This window comes from Oncorhynchus kisutch, linkage group LG24 (genome assembly GCF_002021735.2).
Source record: "Oncorhynchus kisutch isolate 150728-3 linkage group LG24, Okis_V2, whole genome shotgun sequence".
NCBI classification, from domain to species: domain Eukaryota; kingdom Metazoa; phylum Chordata; class Actinopteri; order Salmoniformes; family Salmonidae; genus Oncorhynchus; species Oncorhynchus kisutch.
The window spans coordinates 41,558,119-41,572,547 of record NC_034197.2 but is presented as its reverse complement, the minus strand read 5'-3'; the positions used below and the strand labels follow the sequence as shown (position 1 = coordinate 41,572,547).

Below are 14,429 nucleotides of genomic sequence, written 5' to 3'. Positions count from 1 at the left end.
TACATTGTGCAGACAGGTAATACATTGTGCAGACAGGTAATACATTGTGCAGACAGGTAATACATTGTGCAGACAGGTAATACATTGTGCAGACAGGTAATACATTGTGCAGACAGGTAATACATTCTGCAGACAGGTAAGGTAATACATTCTGCAGACAGGTAATACATTCTGCAGACAGGTAATACATTGTGCAGACAGGTAATACATTGTGCAGACAGGTAATACATTGTGCAGACAGGTAATACATTCTGCAGACAGGTAATACATTGTGCAGACAGGTAATACATTGTGCAGACAGGTAATACATTGTGCAGACAGGTAATACATTGTGCAGACAGGTAATACATTGTGCAGACAGGTAATACATTGTGCAGACAGGTAATACATTGTGCAGACAGGTAATACATTGTGCAGACAGGTAATACATTGTGCAGACAGGTAATACATTGTGCAGACAGGTAATACATTGTGCAGACAGGTAATACATTGTGCAGACAGGTAATACATTGTGCAGACAGGTAATACATTGTGCAGACAGGTAATACATTGTGCAGACAGGTAATACATTGTGCAGACAGGTAATACATTGTGCAGACAGGTAATACATTGTGCAGACAGGTAATACATTGTGCAGACAGGTAATACATTCTGCAGACAGGCAAGGCTGTCTGGGTATTATTGTCTCCCATCATTCTCTCCTTTAATGGAATGTGATTATTATTATTGATTGTTAATTTAAACCTTTTTTAACTAGACGAGTCAGTTGAGAACAAATTCTTATTTACAATGACGGCCTACCAGGGAACAGCGGGTTAACTGCCTGTTCAGGGGCAGAATGACAGATTTTTTAAAACCTTTTTTTTACCTTGTCAGCTCTGGGGGATTCGATCTAGCAACCTTTCGGTTTCTAGTCCAACGCTCGAACCACTAGGCTACCTGCCGCAGAACAAAACAATGTCAAGTCTAACCTGGCTACAGTGTGTGATATAAATGCTTGTCTCTTATCTCTGTGTGTGTGTGTGTGTGTGTGTGTGTGTGTGTGTGTGTGTGTGTGTGTGTGTGTGTGTGTGTGTGTGTGTGTGTGTGTGTGTGTGTGTGTGTGTGTGTGTGTGTGTGTGTGTGTGTGTGTGTGTGTCTCTCTGTCTCTGTCTCTGTGTAGACTGTGAGTGCAGTGCTGCGGGTACGGAGGGAAACTCCTGCCGTCCTGATCCGCGTACCCGTACCTGTATCTGCAAACCCGGTTTCACTGGGGACCACTGTGACAGCTGTGCACCAGGGCACTACGGACTCAACTGCCAGAGTAAGTCAAGTCATATGTCTACTACTGACTGCGTACGGTCCAGTACATAACTGGGGCCTAGCTCCCTGCTATCCACGACACTGTCGAGAGCACCTTGACTGAGTTAGGCTCGTTTTACAGTTTGTTCTGGGTAGTTAGGGTTGTTTTACAGTCTGTTCTGGGTAGTTATGCTCGTTTTACAGTTTGTTCTGGGTAGTTAGGGTTGTTTTACAGTTTGTTCTGGGTAGTTAGGGTTGTTTTACAGTCTGTTCTGGGTAGTTATGCTCGTTTTACAGTTTGTTCTGGGTAGTTAGGGTTGTTTTACAGTTTGTTCTGGGTAGTTAGGGTTGTTTTACAGTCTGTTCTGGGTAGTTATGCTCGTTTTACAGTTTGTTCTGGGTAGTTAGGGTTGTTTTACAGTTTGTTCTGGGTAGTTAGGGTTGTTTTACAGTCTGTTCTGGGTAGTTATGCTCGTTTTACAGTTTGTTCTGGGTAGTTAGGGTTGTTTTACAGTTTGTTCTGGGTAGTTATGCTCGTTTTACAGTCTGTTCTGGGTAGTTAGGGTTGTTTTACAGTTTGTTCTGGGTAGTTAGGGTTGTTTTACAGTTTGTTCTGGGTAGTTAGGGTTGTTTTACAGTCTGTTCTGGGTAGTTAGGGTTGTTTTACAGTCTGTTCTGGGTAGTTAGGGTTGTTTTACAGTTGCTAAAGGATTTTACTCAAATATACGCTCCAAGATATTCCTTTCTTCCGTAAACTAACAGGCAAAAAAATAAGACAGACACAATACACCCAATAGCACACACACACACACACACACACACACACACACACACACACACACACACACACACACACACACACACACACACACATACACATACACACATACAGATTCCCCCCCCCACTCCCATATGTACTCAAACACACACTTGTTCATTACACAAGTGTGTGTGTAATCAAATCAAATCAAATTTATTTATATAGCCCTTCGTACATCAGCTGATATCTCAAAGTGCTGTACAGAAACCCAGCTTAAAACCCCAAACAGCAAGCAATGCAGGTATAGAAGCACGGTGGCTAGGAAAAACTCCCTAGAAAGGCCAAAACCTAGGAAGAAACCTAGAGAGGAACCAGGCTATGTGGGGTGGCCAGTCCTCTTCTGGCTGTGCCGGGTGGAGATTATAACAGAACATGGCCAAGATGTTCAAATGTTCATAAATGACCAGCATGGTCGTATAATAATAAGGCAGAACAGTTGAAACTGGAGCAGCAGCACGGCCAGGTGGACTGGGGACAGCAAGGAGTCATCATGTCTGGTAGTCCTGAGGCCTGGTCCTAGGGCTCAGGTCCTCCGAGAGAGAGAAAGAGAGAAGGAGAGAATTAGAGAACGCACACTTAGATTCACACAGGACACCGAATAGGACAGGAGAAGTACTCCAGATATAACAAACTGACCCCAGCCCCCCAACACATAAACTACTGCAGCACAAATACTGGAGGCTGAGACAGTGGCACTGTGATTGTCAGTGACACTGAGACAGTGATTCTCTTTTAATCCCAGTGTGTGTGTGTGTGTGTGTGTGTCCTCTCCCAGCCTGTCAGTGCTTTGGTCCGGGATGTCATGATGGTAGGTGTGACCTCCTGACGGGGCAGTGCCTGTGTCGCCAAGGCTTTCAGGGTTATTCATGTGACCAGTGTACCCCAGGCTACTTCAACTATCCCCTTTGCCAACGTGAGTATACACACACACACACACACACACGCACACGCACACATACACACACACATCACTACCCCCTCTGCCAACGTGAGTCTCAGCCAACACATTGTGACCACTGTGCCAAAGTCATTGTCTGTCTGCCAAAGACTGGCTACAAAAACACTGTTTGAAGGCTGACACAGGTTACAGCTCCATAATACTGTCTGTCTCTCCGGACAACTGACACAGGTTACAGCTCCATAATACTGTCTGTCTCTCCAGACAACTGACACAGGTTACAGCTCCATAATACTGTCTGTCTCTCTACAGACAACTGACACAGGTTACAGCTCCATAATACTGTCTGTCTCTCTACAGACAACTGACACAGGTTACAGCTCCATAATACTGTCTGTCTCTCTACAGACAACTGACACAGGTTACAGCTCCATAATACTGTCTGTCTCTCCAGACAACTGACACAGGTTACAGCTCCATAATACTGTCTGTCTCTCCAGACAACTGACACAGGTTACAGCTCCATAATACTGTCTGTCTCTACAGACAACTGACACAGGTTACAGCTCCATAATACTGTCTGTCTCTCCAGACAACGGACACAGGTTACAGCTCCATAATACTGTCTGTCTCTCTACAGACAACTGACACAGGTTACAGCTCCATAATACTGTCTGTCTCTCTACAGACAACTGACACAGGTTACAGCTCCATAATACTGTCTGTCTCTCCAGACAACTGACACAGGTTACAGCTCCATAATACTGTCTGTCTCTCCAGACAACTGACACAGGTTACAGCTCCATAATACTGTCTGTCTCTACAGACAACTGACACAGGTTACAGCTCCATAATACTGTCTGTCTCTCTACAGACAACTGACACAGGTTACAGCTCCATAATACTGTCTGTCTCTCCGGACAACTGACACAGGTTACAGCTCCATAATACTGTCTGTCTCTCTACAGACAACTGACACAGGTTACAGCTCCATAATACTGTCTGTCTCTCCAGACAACTGACACAGGTTACAGCTCCATAACACTGTCTGTCTCTACAGACAACTGACACAGGACAACAGACGTTACATCGAAACTAATGTTTCTCTCCCTCCTCCTCTCCCCCTCCTCCCTCCCCCTCCTCCCTCCCCCTCCCCCTCCTCCTCTCTCCCTCCCCCTCCCCCTCCTCCTCTCCCCCTCCTCCCTCCCCCTCCTCCTCTCCCCCTCCTCCCTCCCCCTCCCCCCTCCTCTCCCCCTCCTCCCTTCCCCCTCCCCTCCTCCCTCCCCCTCTCTCCCTCTTCCTCCATCAGTGTGTGGCTGTAGCAGCGTGGGTTCCCTCCCAGGGGGTTGTGATGTCTCTGGACAGTGTGTGTGTCGTCCAGAGTTCCAGGGACCGCGATGTGAGCAGTGTAGATCAGGCTTCCACTCCTACCCCAACTGCCAAGGTACTGACAGGACCACACGCCACGCTCATCAACTACACACACCGAAACTACACACACCACATCTACACATACCACGCTCATCAACTACACACACCACACCTACACACACCACATCTACACATACCACGCTCATCAACTACACACACCACATCTACACATACCAAAACTACACACACCACACTCATCAACTACACACACCAAAACTACACACACCACACCTACACACACCACATCTACACATACCACGCTCATCAACTACACACACCTCAATTACATACTCCAGACACCACAATAAAACACACAATAACTACACACACCCCAACTACACACACCTCAACTACACACACTGAAACTACACACACCACAACTACACACACCTCAACTACACACACCTCAACTACACACACCACAATAAAACACACAATAACTACACACACCTCAACTACACACACCTCAACTACACACACTGAAACTACACACACCTCAACTACACACACCTCAACTACACACACTGAAGCTACACACACCACAACTACACACACCACAACTTTACACCAGACACCAAAATAAAACACACCACACATTAAACATTTTGTGGAGGTGCCGAACTCTCTACCCAGACCGTTTGGTGGTGATGTTTGAGACCACATTGCCGTGGGAGACGAATCATCCTGTAACTTAATCCTAAATAACTCCTAATTATTTGTAGATTTGTTAAATTGATGCTTTCATGTTTCTCATGATGTTGTCACTTCCTGTTTAAACAGAGTGCACCTGTGATCCTCGCACCTCCCTGGGCTCCAGCTGCAGTGTGTCGGGCCACTGCCACTGCAGACCCAACTACAGCGGCACCGCCTGTGAGCAGTGTGCTCCTGGTTTCTACGGCTTCCCCAGCTGCACGCGTAAGTTGTCCGAGTTCAGACGACATCTCAAAGCCTGATTGGTGTTTGATCAGATTGATTCAACATGTTAAAACTCTTATTTATAGATATGTTAATGAAGCCGTTTCTGTTCAACATTGGGTCCTTTGCATTGTGTGTTTTGTCATGTGTTGTGCTATATTTACTATACCGTCTTATCTGGATGACACACCTGTAGTTCCTTTCTGTAAATGAGATTGAGGCGGCAGGTAGCCTAGTGGTTAGAGAGTAGAGGTGGCAGGTAGCCTAATGGTTAGAGTGTAGAGGAGGCAGGTAGACTAGTGGTTAGAGTGTAGAGGCGGCCGGTAGCCTAGTGGTTAGAGTGTAGAGGAGGCAGGTAGCCTAGTGGTTAGAGTGTAGAGGAGGCAGGTAGACTAGTGGTTAGAGTGTAGAGGCGGCACGGTAGCCTAGTGGTTAGAGTGTAGAGGCGGCAGGTAGCCTAGTGGTTAGAGTGTAGAGGCGGCAGGGTAGCCTAGTGGTTAGAGTGTAGGGGCGGCAGGGTAGCCTAGTGGTTAGAGTGTAGAGGTGGCAGGTAGCCTAGTGGTTAGAGTGTAGGGGCGGCAGGGTAGCCTAGTGGTTAGAGTGTAGGGGCGGCAGGGTAGCCTAGTGGTTAGAGTGTAGAGGTGGCAGGTAGCCTAGTGGTTAGAGTGTAGGGGCGGCAGGGTAGCCTAGTGGTTAGAGTGTAGAGGCGGCAGGGTAGCCTAGTGGTTAGAGTGTAGAGGGGGCAGGGTAGCCTAGTGGTTAGAGTGTAGAGGAGGCAGGGTAGCCTAGTGGTTAGAGTGTAGAGGCGGCAGGGTAGCCTAGTGGTTAGAGTGTAGAGGAGGCAGGTAGCCTAGTGGTTAGAGTGTAGAGGAGGCAGGTAGTCTAGTGGTTAGAGTGTAGAGGTGTCAGGTAGCCTAGTGGTTAGAGTGTAGAGGCGGCAGGTAGCCTAGTGGTTAGAGTGTGGAGGCGGCAGGGTAGCGTAGTGGTTAGTGTGTAAAGGCAGCAGGGTAGCCTAATGGTTAGAGTGTAGAGGCGGCAGGGTAGCCTAATGGTTAGAGTGTAGAGGCGGCAGGGTAGCCTAGTGGTTAGAGTGTAGAGGTGGCAGGTAGCCTAAGTGGTTAGAGTGTAGAGGCGGCAGGTAGCCTAGTGGTTAGAGTGTAGAGGCGGCAGGGTAGCCTAGTGGTTAGAGAGTAGAGGAGGCAGGTAGCCTAGTGGTTAGAGTGTAGAGGCGGCAGGTAGACTAGTGGTTAGAGTGTAGAGGTGGCAGGTAGACTAGTGGTTAGAGTGTAGAGGCGGCAGGTAGCCTAGTGGTTAGGAGTGTAGAGGCGGCAGGTAGCCTAGTGGTTAGAGTGTAGAGGCGGCATGTAGCCTAAGTGGTTAGAGCGTTGGGCCAGTAACCGAACGATCGCTAAATCGAATCCCCCGAGCTGACAAGGTTAAAAATCTGTCTTTCTGCCCCTGAACAAGGCAGTTAACCCACTGTTCCCCGGTAGGCCGTCATTGTAAATAAGAATTTGTTCATAACTGACTTGCCTAGTTAAATAAAGGTTCAATTTGAAAAAGTTTTCTGAATGTAGCTAAATGCTAGCTGGCTATCTCGCTCCACAGCTACTATGCTAATGTGTTAATATCTCTCTCCTCCCTCAGCTTGTCAGTGTTCAGCTGAGGGCTCCAGGTTCAGTAGCTGTGACCAGGTGAGTGGTCAGTGTACCTGTCTACCCAACGTCGTGGGACAGAGGTGTGACACCTGCAGCTCTGGAACCTACAGATTCCCTCTCTGCCAAGGTAAGACTAGAGTCCATCTTGATCTTAAACTTGATCTCAATCTTTCAAGTTCAAGTTTCTACTTTATTGTCCCAGAGAGAGAGAGTTAAAGAGATTGTGTTACTTTCTCCCCTGAACAGCCGGCACATGCAACCCAGCCGGCTCTGTGCAGAACGAGGTCCTGCCAACTGTTGTAAGTAGCATCTACGGTTCGTTCGGTTTCTAATAAAATATGTTTTAACCAAATGCAACATATATTCTGTACTGTTGTTCATTGTTTAGTCATCTCTGCACATCTTTTAACAGGGTTCCTGTGAGTGTCGTCCTTACGTGGAGGGAGTGGCCTGTGACAGGTGTAAACCTCTGTTCTGGAACCTGTCACCTGACACCGTCTACAGATGTTCCAGTAAGAGACATCTGTACACTTCCTGTTTCATCAAAAAGGAGACATCTTTACACTTCCTGTTTCATCAAAAAGGAGACATCTGTACACTTCCTGTTTTATCAAAAGGAGACATCTTTACACTTCCTGTTTTATCAAAAGGAGACATCTTTACACTTCCTGTTTTATCAAAAGGAAACATTGTGCTTGTAATTGTGAATCATTTATGTAGTAGACTTTGTTTCAAACGTGAGAAATTCTGTTTGGGTAGCAGTAGATTCTACTACTTCCTATACTACTTCCTGAAGTGAATGACAAAAATGTATTGTATTTTCTGTGTGTTCCTCCTTCTCCCAGACTGTGAATGCAATGTTGAAGGGACTGTGGCCGGTGTGGCAGAGTGTGCTCAGGTGAAAAGCTTTTTTCTCAACGATTCAACTGATTTAGTTGACATGAAGCATCCAGTAATACTGGCTAGCTACAGTAGAGTTCTGTCACGGTACAGATGGAACATACAGTTCAATTAGACCACTACTTGTTTCAATTCAACGGATCTTTAAAAGTTGTTTTCTTTTCTTCTCGGGCTCCTTCAGAACAACGGCCAATGTCACTGTAAACCCAACGTGTGCAGTGGCACCTGCTCTGTGTGTAAAGACGGATACTTCAACCTGCAGAGTGGCAGCTTCTTCGGCTGTCAAGGTAACCCTTCGACATCCAACTGAATGTTGCTCTGTCCAGAGGACCCCTGAAGTACCCCATCTTGTACAATCTACCAGTAGGCCTATGGTCTCATGAGTCTTCTCTAGTACCCCCTGTGGATAGGCTAGGTACCCACAGGGATCCTAGTACCCCCTGTGGATAGGCTAGGTACCCACAGGGATCCTAGTACCCCCTGTGGATAGGCCAGGTACCCCCAGGGATCCTAGTACCCCCTGTGGATAGGCTAGGTACCCCCAGGGATCCTAGTACCCCCTGTGGATAGGCTAGGTACCCACAGGGATCCTAGTACCCCCTGTGGATAGGCTAGGTACCCCCAGGGATCCTAGTACCCCCTGTGGATAGGCTAGGTACCCACAGGGATCCTAGTACCCCCTGTGGATAGGCTAGGTACCCCCAGGGGTCCTAGTACCCCCTGTGGATAGGCTAGGTACCCCCAGGGGTCCTAGTACCCCCTGTGGATAGGCTAGGTACCCCCAGGGGTCCTTGTACCCCCTGTGGATAGGCTAGGTACCCCCAGGGATCCTAGTACCCCCTGTGGATAGGCTAGGTACCCCCAGGGGTCCAAGTACCCCCTGTGGATAGGCTAAGTACCCCCAGGGATCCTAGTACCCCTGTGGATAGGCTAGGTACCCCCAGGGGTCCTAGTACCCCCTGTGGATAGGCTAGGTACCCCCAGGGGTCCTAGTACCCCCTGTGGATAGGCTAGGTACCCCCAGGGGTCCTAGTACCCCCTGTGGATAGGCTAGGTACCCCCAGGGATCCTAGTACCCCCTGTGGATAGGCTAGGTACCCCCAGGGGTCCAAGTACCCCCTGTGGATAGGCTAAGTACCCCCAGGGATCCTAGTACCCCTGTGGATAGGCTAGGTACCCCCAGGGGTCCTAGTACCCCCTGTGGATAGGCTAGGTACCCCCAGGGGTCCTAGTACCCCCTGTGGATAGGCTAGGTACCCCCAGGGGTCCTAGTACCCCCTGTGGATAGGCTAGGTACCCCCAGGGGTCCTAGTACCCCCTGTGGATAGGCTAGGTACCCCCAGGGATCCTAGTACCCCCTGTGGATAGGCTAGGTACCCCCAGGGGTCCAAGTACCCCCTGTGGATAGGCTAAGTACCCCCAGGGATCCTAGTACCCCTGTGGATAGGCTAGGTACCCCCAGGGGTCCTAGTACCCCCTGTGGATAGGCTAGGTACCCCCAGGGGTCCTAGTACCCCCTGTGGATAGGCTAGGTACCCCCAGGGGTCCAAGTAACCCAGGGGTCCTAGTACCCCCTGTGGATAGGCTAGGTACCCCCAGGGATCCTAGTACCCCCTGTGGATAGGCTAGGTACCCACAGGGATCCTAGTACCCCCTGTGGATAGGCTAGGTACCCACAGGGATCCTAGTACCCCATGTGGATAGGCTAGGTACCCCCAGGGATCCTAGTACCCCCTGTGGATAGGCTAGGTACCCCCAGGGATCCTAGTACCCCCTGTGGATAGGCCAAGTACCCCAGGGATCCTAGTACCCCCTGTGGATAGGCTAGGTACCCCCAGGGATCCTAGTACCCCCTGTGGATAGGCTAGTTACCCCCAGGAGTCCTAGTACCCCCTGTGGATAGGCTAGGTACCCCCAGGGATCCTAGTACCCCCTGTGGATAGGCTAGGTACCCCCAGGGATCCTAGTACCCCCTGTGGATAGGCTAGGTACCCCCAGGGGTCCTAGTACCCCCCGTGGATAGGCTAGGTACCCCCAGGGATCCTAGTACCCCCTTTGGATAGGCTAGGTACCCCCAGGGGTCCTAGTACCCCCTGTGGATAGGCTAGGTGCCCACAGGGATCTTAGTACCCCCAGGGATCCTAATACCGCTCGCCAACCCAACATCTTAACCATTAGATCAAGAGAACATCCTCATGGTTCGGGGGCAAAAGTTGGGCTTTACATGTCTCAAGCAGAGATACCTTGAGAGGGCGAATTCCAAATCTCCTCTGTTACAATAACACCAGTCTGGTGTACTATACATTTTTTTAAATAAACTATAAAGGTTGTACTGCAGTATATCAGGTCCTCTAGATGTGTTGGTGTGTGTGTTGCAGGTTGTACAGCAGTATATCAGGTCCTCTAGATGTGTTGGTGTGTGTGTTGCAGGTTGTACTGCAGTATATCAGGTCCTCTAGATGTGTTGGTGTGTGTGTTGCAGGTTGTACAGCAGTATATCAGGTCCTCTAGATGTGTTGGTGTGTGTGTTGCAGGTTGTACAGCAGTATATCAGGTCCTCTAGATGTGTTGGTGTGTGTGTTGCAGGTTGTACAGCAGTATATCAGGTCCTCTAGATGTGTTGGTGTGTGTGTTGCAGGTTGTACAGCAGTATATCAGGTCCTCTAGATGTGTTGGTGTGTGTGTTGCAGGTTGTACTGCAGTATATCAGGTCCTCTAGATGTGTTGGTGTGTGTGTTGCAGGTTGTACAGCAGTATATCAGGTCCTCTAGATGTGTTGGTGTGTGTGTTGCAGGTTGTACAGCAGTATATCTAGATGTGTTGGTGTGTGTGTTGCAGGCTGTCAGTGTGACATTGGAGGATCAGTGGGTCAGTCCTGTGGGGAGAGGACCGGGAGATGTCGTTGCAGACCCAACGTGGAGGGATCCAAGTGTAACATGTGAGTGAAAAAAGGGGTGTGAAAACATTCCGTTTGCATCACAGATAGAAAAAAGAAGAAGAGTCCCATTGTCATTTCCTGATCACTTTTTTTCCCGGAAGCTTTATTAACCCCCGAGAAACATACGATACCCAATAGGAGGCTTTCTATTTTCATTTACTGAAAATATAATTTTAAACGTAAATTTAAATAAAAAAATTCAACCAGCATTCCGTTTCTCCTTTCAAGGCCTCGTCCAGACCACTACTTTCCAGACCTGCACCACCTGAAGTTTGAGATAGAGGAGGGTACCATGCTGGACGGGCGGCCGGTGCGCTTCGGCTACAACCCCTTGGAGTTTGAAGGGTTCAGCTGGAGAGGGTACGCTCAGATGTCCTCCATTCAGGTGAGTCCTCTATACCACATGTATATTAATACCTAGTACATATAGCCTATATCTCTGTGGCTCTGTCCTCCCTTTCCACTGTCTTAGATCTCACACACAGCTGTTATTATGTTTTTCAAATGATGTGTCGTTTTATTTGTTAGTAGTAGTAACTGAATTCGTTCCCCCCGGGGAAGGAGTTGCTATGTTATCATAGACATCCTCTCTGTGTGTTCTCTGTTATATTCATGACTAATGAATTGTCTTCACTACAACATGTGTTCAATTCTGCGGTCAACTTCAAACCTCAGTCATTCTAACCCCATTTTTTGCATTTGCAACCATAACTTATTCTCCTGAATAAGTCTCAAGGTTCAATAGGTTGTCGTTTTAGGTATAGTGTCCCTGTGGTATAGCTTTAGTAGGACAGCTTGCTTTATGCTTGGGTGATTGATGACTGGCGTGTTTGCATTGTGGTGCTTCCTGTGTGTTTTATGGGCGGGAGAGGTGTGTGCTAGGCATAGAGATGGTTAGAGGGCACATGTGAGTCAAAAAAGCCTGTTTTAACATGGGCAGCGCCATTGAAGGCTATCACCATTTATGGTCAACTGGGTGGGACTTCCTGTGGGTTAAGTAGGAATCCCACCGGAGGGATCTGCCAATGAATTATACTCCTTAGAAAAACATCCCAGGGCCTCCGGTTTTGCGAACCCTGGTCTGTAGGTGTCACTACAGACCAGGGTTCGATCCCAGGCTGTATCACAGCGGTCTAAGGCATTGCGTCGCAGTATTGAGGCGTCACTACAGACCAGGGTTCGATCCCAGGCTGTATCACAGCGGTCTAAGGCATTGCGTCGCAGTATTGAGGCGTCACTACAGACCAGGGTTCGATTCCAGGCTGTATCACAGCGGTCTAAGGCATTACATCGCAGTATTGAGGCGTCACTACAGACCATGGTTCGATCCCAGGCTGTATCACAGCGGTCTAAGGCATTGCGTCGCAGTATTGAGGCGTCACTACAGACCAGGGTTCGATCCCAGGCTGTATCACAGCGGTCTAAGGCATTGCGTCGCAGTATTGAGGCGTCACTACAGACCAGGGTTCGATCCCAGGCTGTATCACAGCGGTCTAAGGCATTGCGTCGCAGTATTGAGGCGTCACTACAGACCAGGGTTTGATTCCAGGCTGTATCACAGCGGTCTAAGGCATTGCGTCGCAGTATTGAGGCGTCACTACAGACCAGGGTTTGATTCCAGGCTGTATCACAGCGGTCTAAGGCATTACATCGCAGTATTGAGGCGTCACTACAGACCAGGGTTCGACCTTGACTCAACCTTTGCCGACAAGATTGAAATTGAGGAGAAAAAAGGGGTTGAAATATTAGATAACAGACATCCCATAACAGACCCTCTCCCCTCCCTACCTACCCTCTCCCCTCCCTCCTCTCCATTTCTTGTCCTCCTCCCTGCCCCCCACCCCTACGTGTCATCCCCCCAGTCCAAGGTGGTGGTTCAAGTCTCGGTCAGCTCTCCGGACCTGTTTCAAATAGTCTTGCGCTACGTGAATCGAGGTGGCCTGGACATGAGGGGCAGGGTGTCCGTCCTGGAAGACGGGAAGAACTTCATGTGCGGTAACTGTAAGTGTAAGACTCTGTACTATCCTGCCCTTAGTGCACTATATAGGGAAAAGGTCCAATGGGACACAGCCTTCCTCTCCCCAGCCTTCCTCTCCCCAGCCTTCCTCTCCCCAGCCTCTCCTCCTCTTCTCTTCCAATTATGCTGCTCTCCTTTCGCTCCTCCTCCCCTCGCTCTCTTCTCCTCATGGATGGTCATAGTGGCATCTCCCAGAGGCAGCTGGTGATTGGTGGGTATTGGCATGTAGAGGCAGGGTTTAGCGCTGGCTATGGGTGAACTTCCTGTCGCGGTTCAAGGGTTTCTGAGGAACTGAAAATCCTGACCTCTGACCCCTCAACCTCCCAAACCCCATAGTCCTCTAACCTCCTATACTACCACAGGGTTTTTAACTCAGACCTTATCATTTGCTATACCCCTTCCCCTTCCGCTTCCTCCTGCTCCTCCTCCCCCTCCTCTTCCTCTTCCTCCTCCTCCTCTTCCTCCTCCTTCACCTCTACTCCCCCTCCTCCTCTTCCCCCTTCCCCCTCCTCTTCCTCTCCCTCCTCCTCCTCCTCCTCCACCTCTACTCCCTCTCCTACTCCCTCTCCTCTATTTACTGAGTATGGATCTACAGTACTGTATTTACTGAGTATGGATCTACAGTACTGTATTTACTGAGTGGATCTACAGTACTGTATTTACTGAGTGGATCTACAGTACTGTATTTACTGAGTGGATCTACAGTACTGTATTTACTGAGTGGATCTACAGTACTGTATTTACTGAGTGGATCTACAGTACTGTATTTACTGAGTATGGATCTACAGTACTGTATTTACTGAGTGGATCTACAGTACTGTATTTACTGAGTGGATCTACAGTACTGTATTTACTGAGTGGATCTACAGTACTGTATTTACTGAGTGGATCTAACAGTACTGTATTTACTGAGTATGGATCTACAGTACTGTATTTACTGAGTGGATCTACAGTACTGTATTTACTGAGTGGATCTACAGTACTGTATTACTGAGTGGATTTACAGTACTGTATTTACTGAGTGGATCTACAGTCCTGTATTACTGAGTGGATTTACAGTACTGTATTTTACTGAGTGGATCTACAGTACTGTATTTACTGAGTGGATCTACAGTACTGTATTTACTGAGTGGATTTACAGTACTGTATTTACTGAGTGGATCTACAGTACTGTATTTACTGAGTGGATTTTACAGTACTGTATTTACTGAGTGGATCTACAGTACTGTATTTACTGAGTGGATCTACAGTACTGTATTTACTGAGTGGATTTACAGTACTGTATTACTGAGTGGATCTACAGTACTGTATTTACTGAGTGGATCTACAGTACTGTATTTACTGAGTATGGATCTACAGTACTGTATTTACTGAGTGGATCTACAGTATTTTCTGTATTTACTTGAGTGGATCTATCTCTCCTTCGTTTCTCTCGCGGTCTCTCACTCTCTCTCGTTCTCATCTCTCTCTGTCTCTCTCTCTCTCCTCGTTTCTCATTCTCTCTCTGTCTACTGTCTCTCTCTCCTCAGCGGTCTCCCTCTCTTCTCGCTCTGTCTCTGTCTCTCTCTCTC

General features: G+C 48.3%; 1 protein-coding gene across 1 annotated transcript in view; it reads left to right on the top strand.

Moving 5' to 3' along the window:
- The window catches only part of LOC109881165 (laminin subunit alpha-5-like), a 272,787-nt gene that overhangs the window by 142,180 nt on the left and 116,178 nt on the right, over window positions 1-14,429 (top strand). The window contains 12 exon segments of the mRNA XM_031803671.1: window positions 1,163-1,303; window positions 2,877-3,014; window positions 4,309-4,443; window positions 5,211-5,345; window positions 6,993-7,130; window positions 7,250-7,302; window positions 7,416-7,515; window positions 7,849-7,901; window positions 8,085-8,190; window positions 10,742-10,841; window positions 11,070-11,226; window positions 12,704-12,858. Of these exon segments, the coding sequence (XP_031659531.1) occupies window positions 1,163-1,303; window positions 2,877-3,014; window positions 4,309-4,443; window positions 5,211-5,345; window positions 6,993-7,130; window positions 7,250-7,302; window positions 7,416-7,515; window positions 7,849-7,901; window positions 8,085-8,190; window positions 10,742-10,841; window positions 11,070-11,226; window positions 12,704-12,858 (1,411 nt within the window).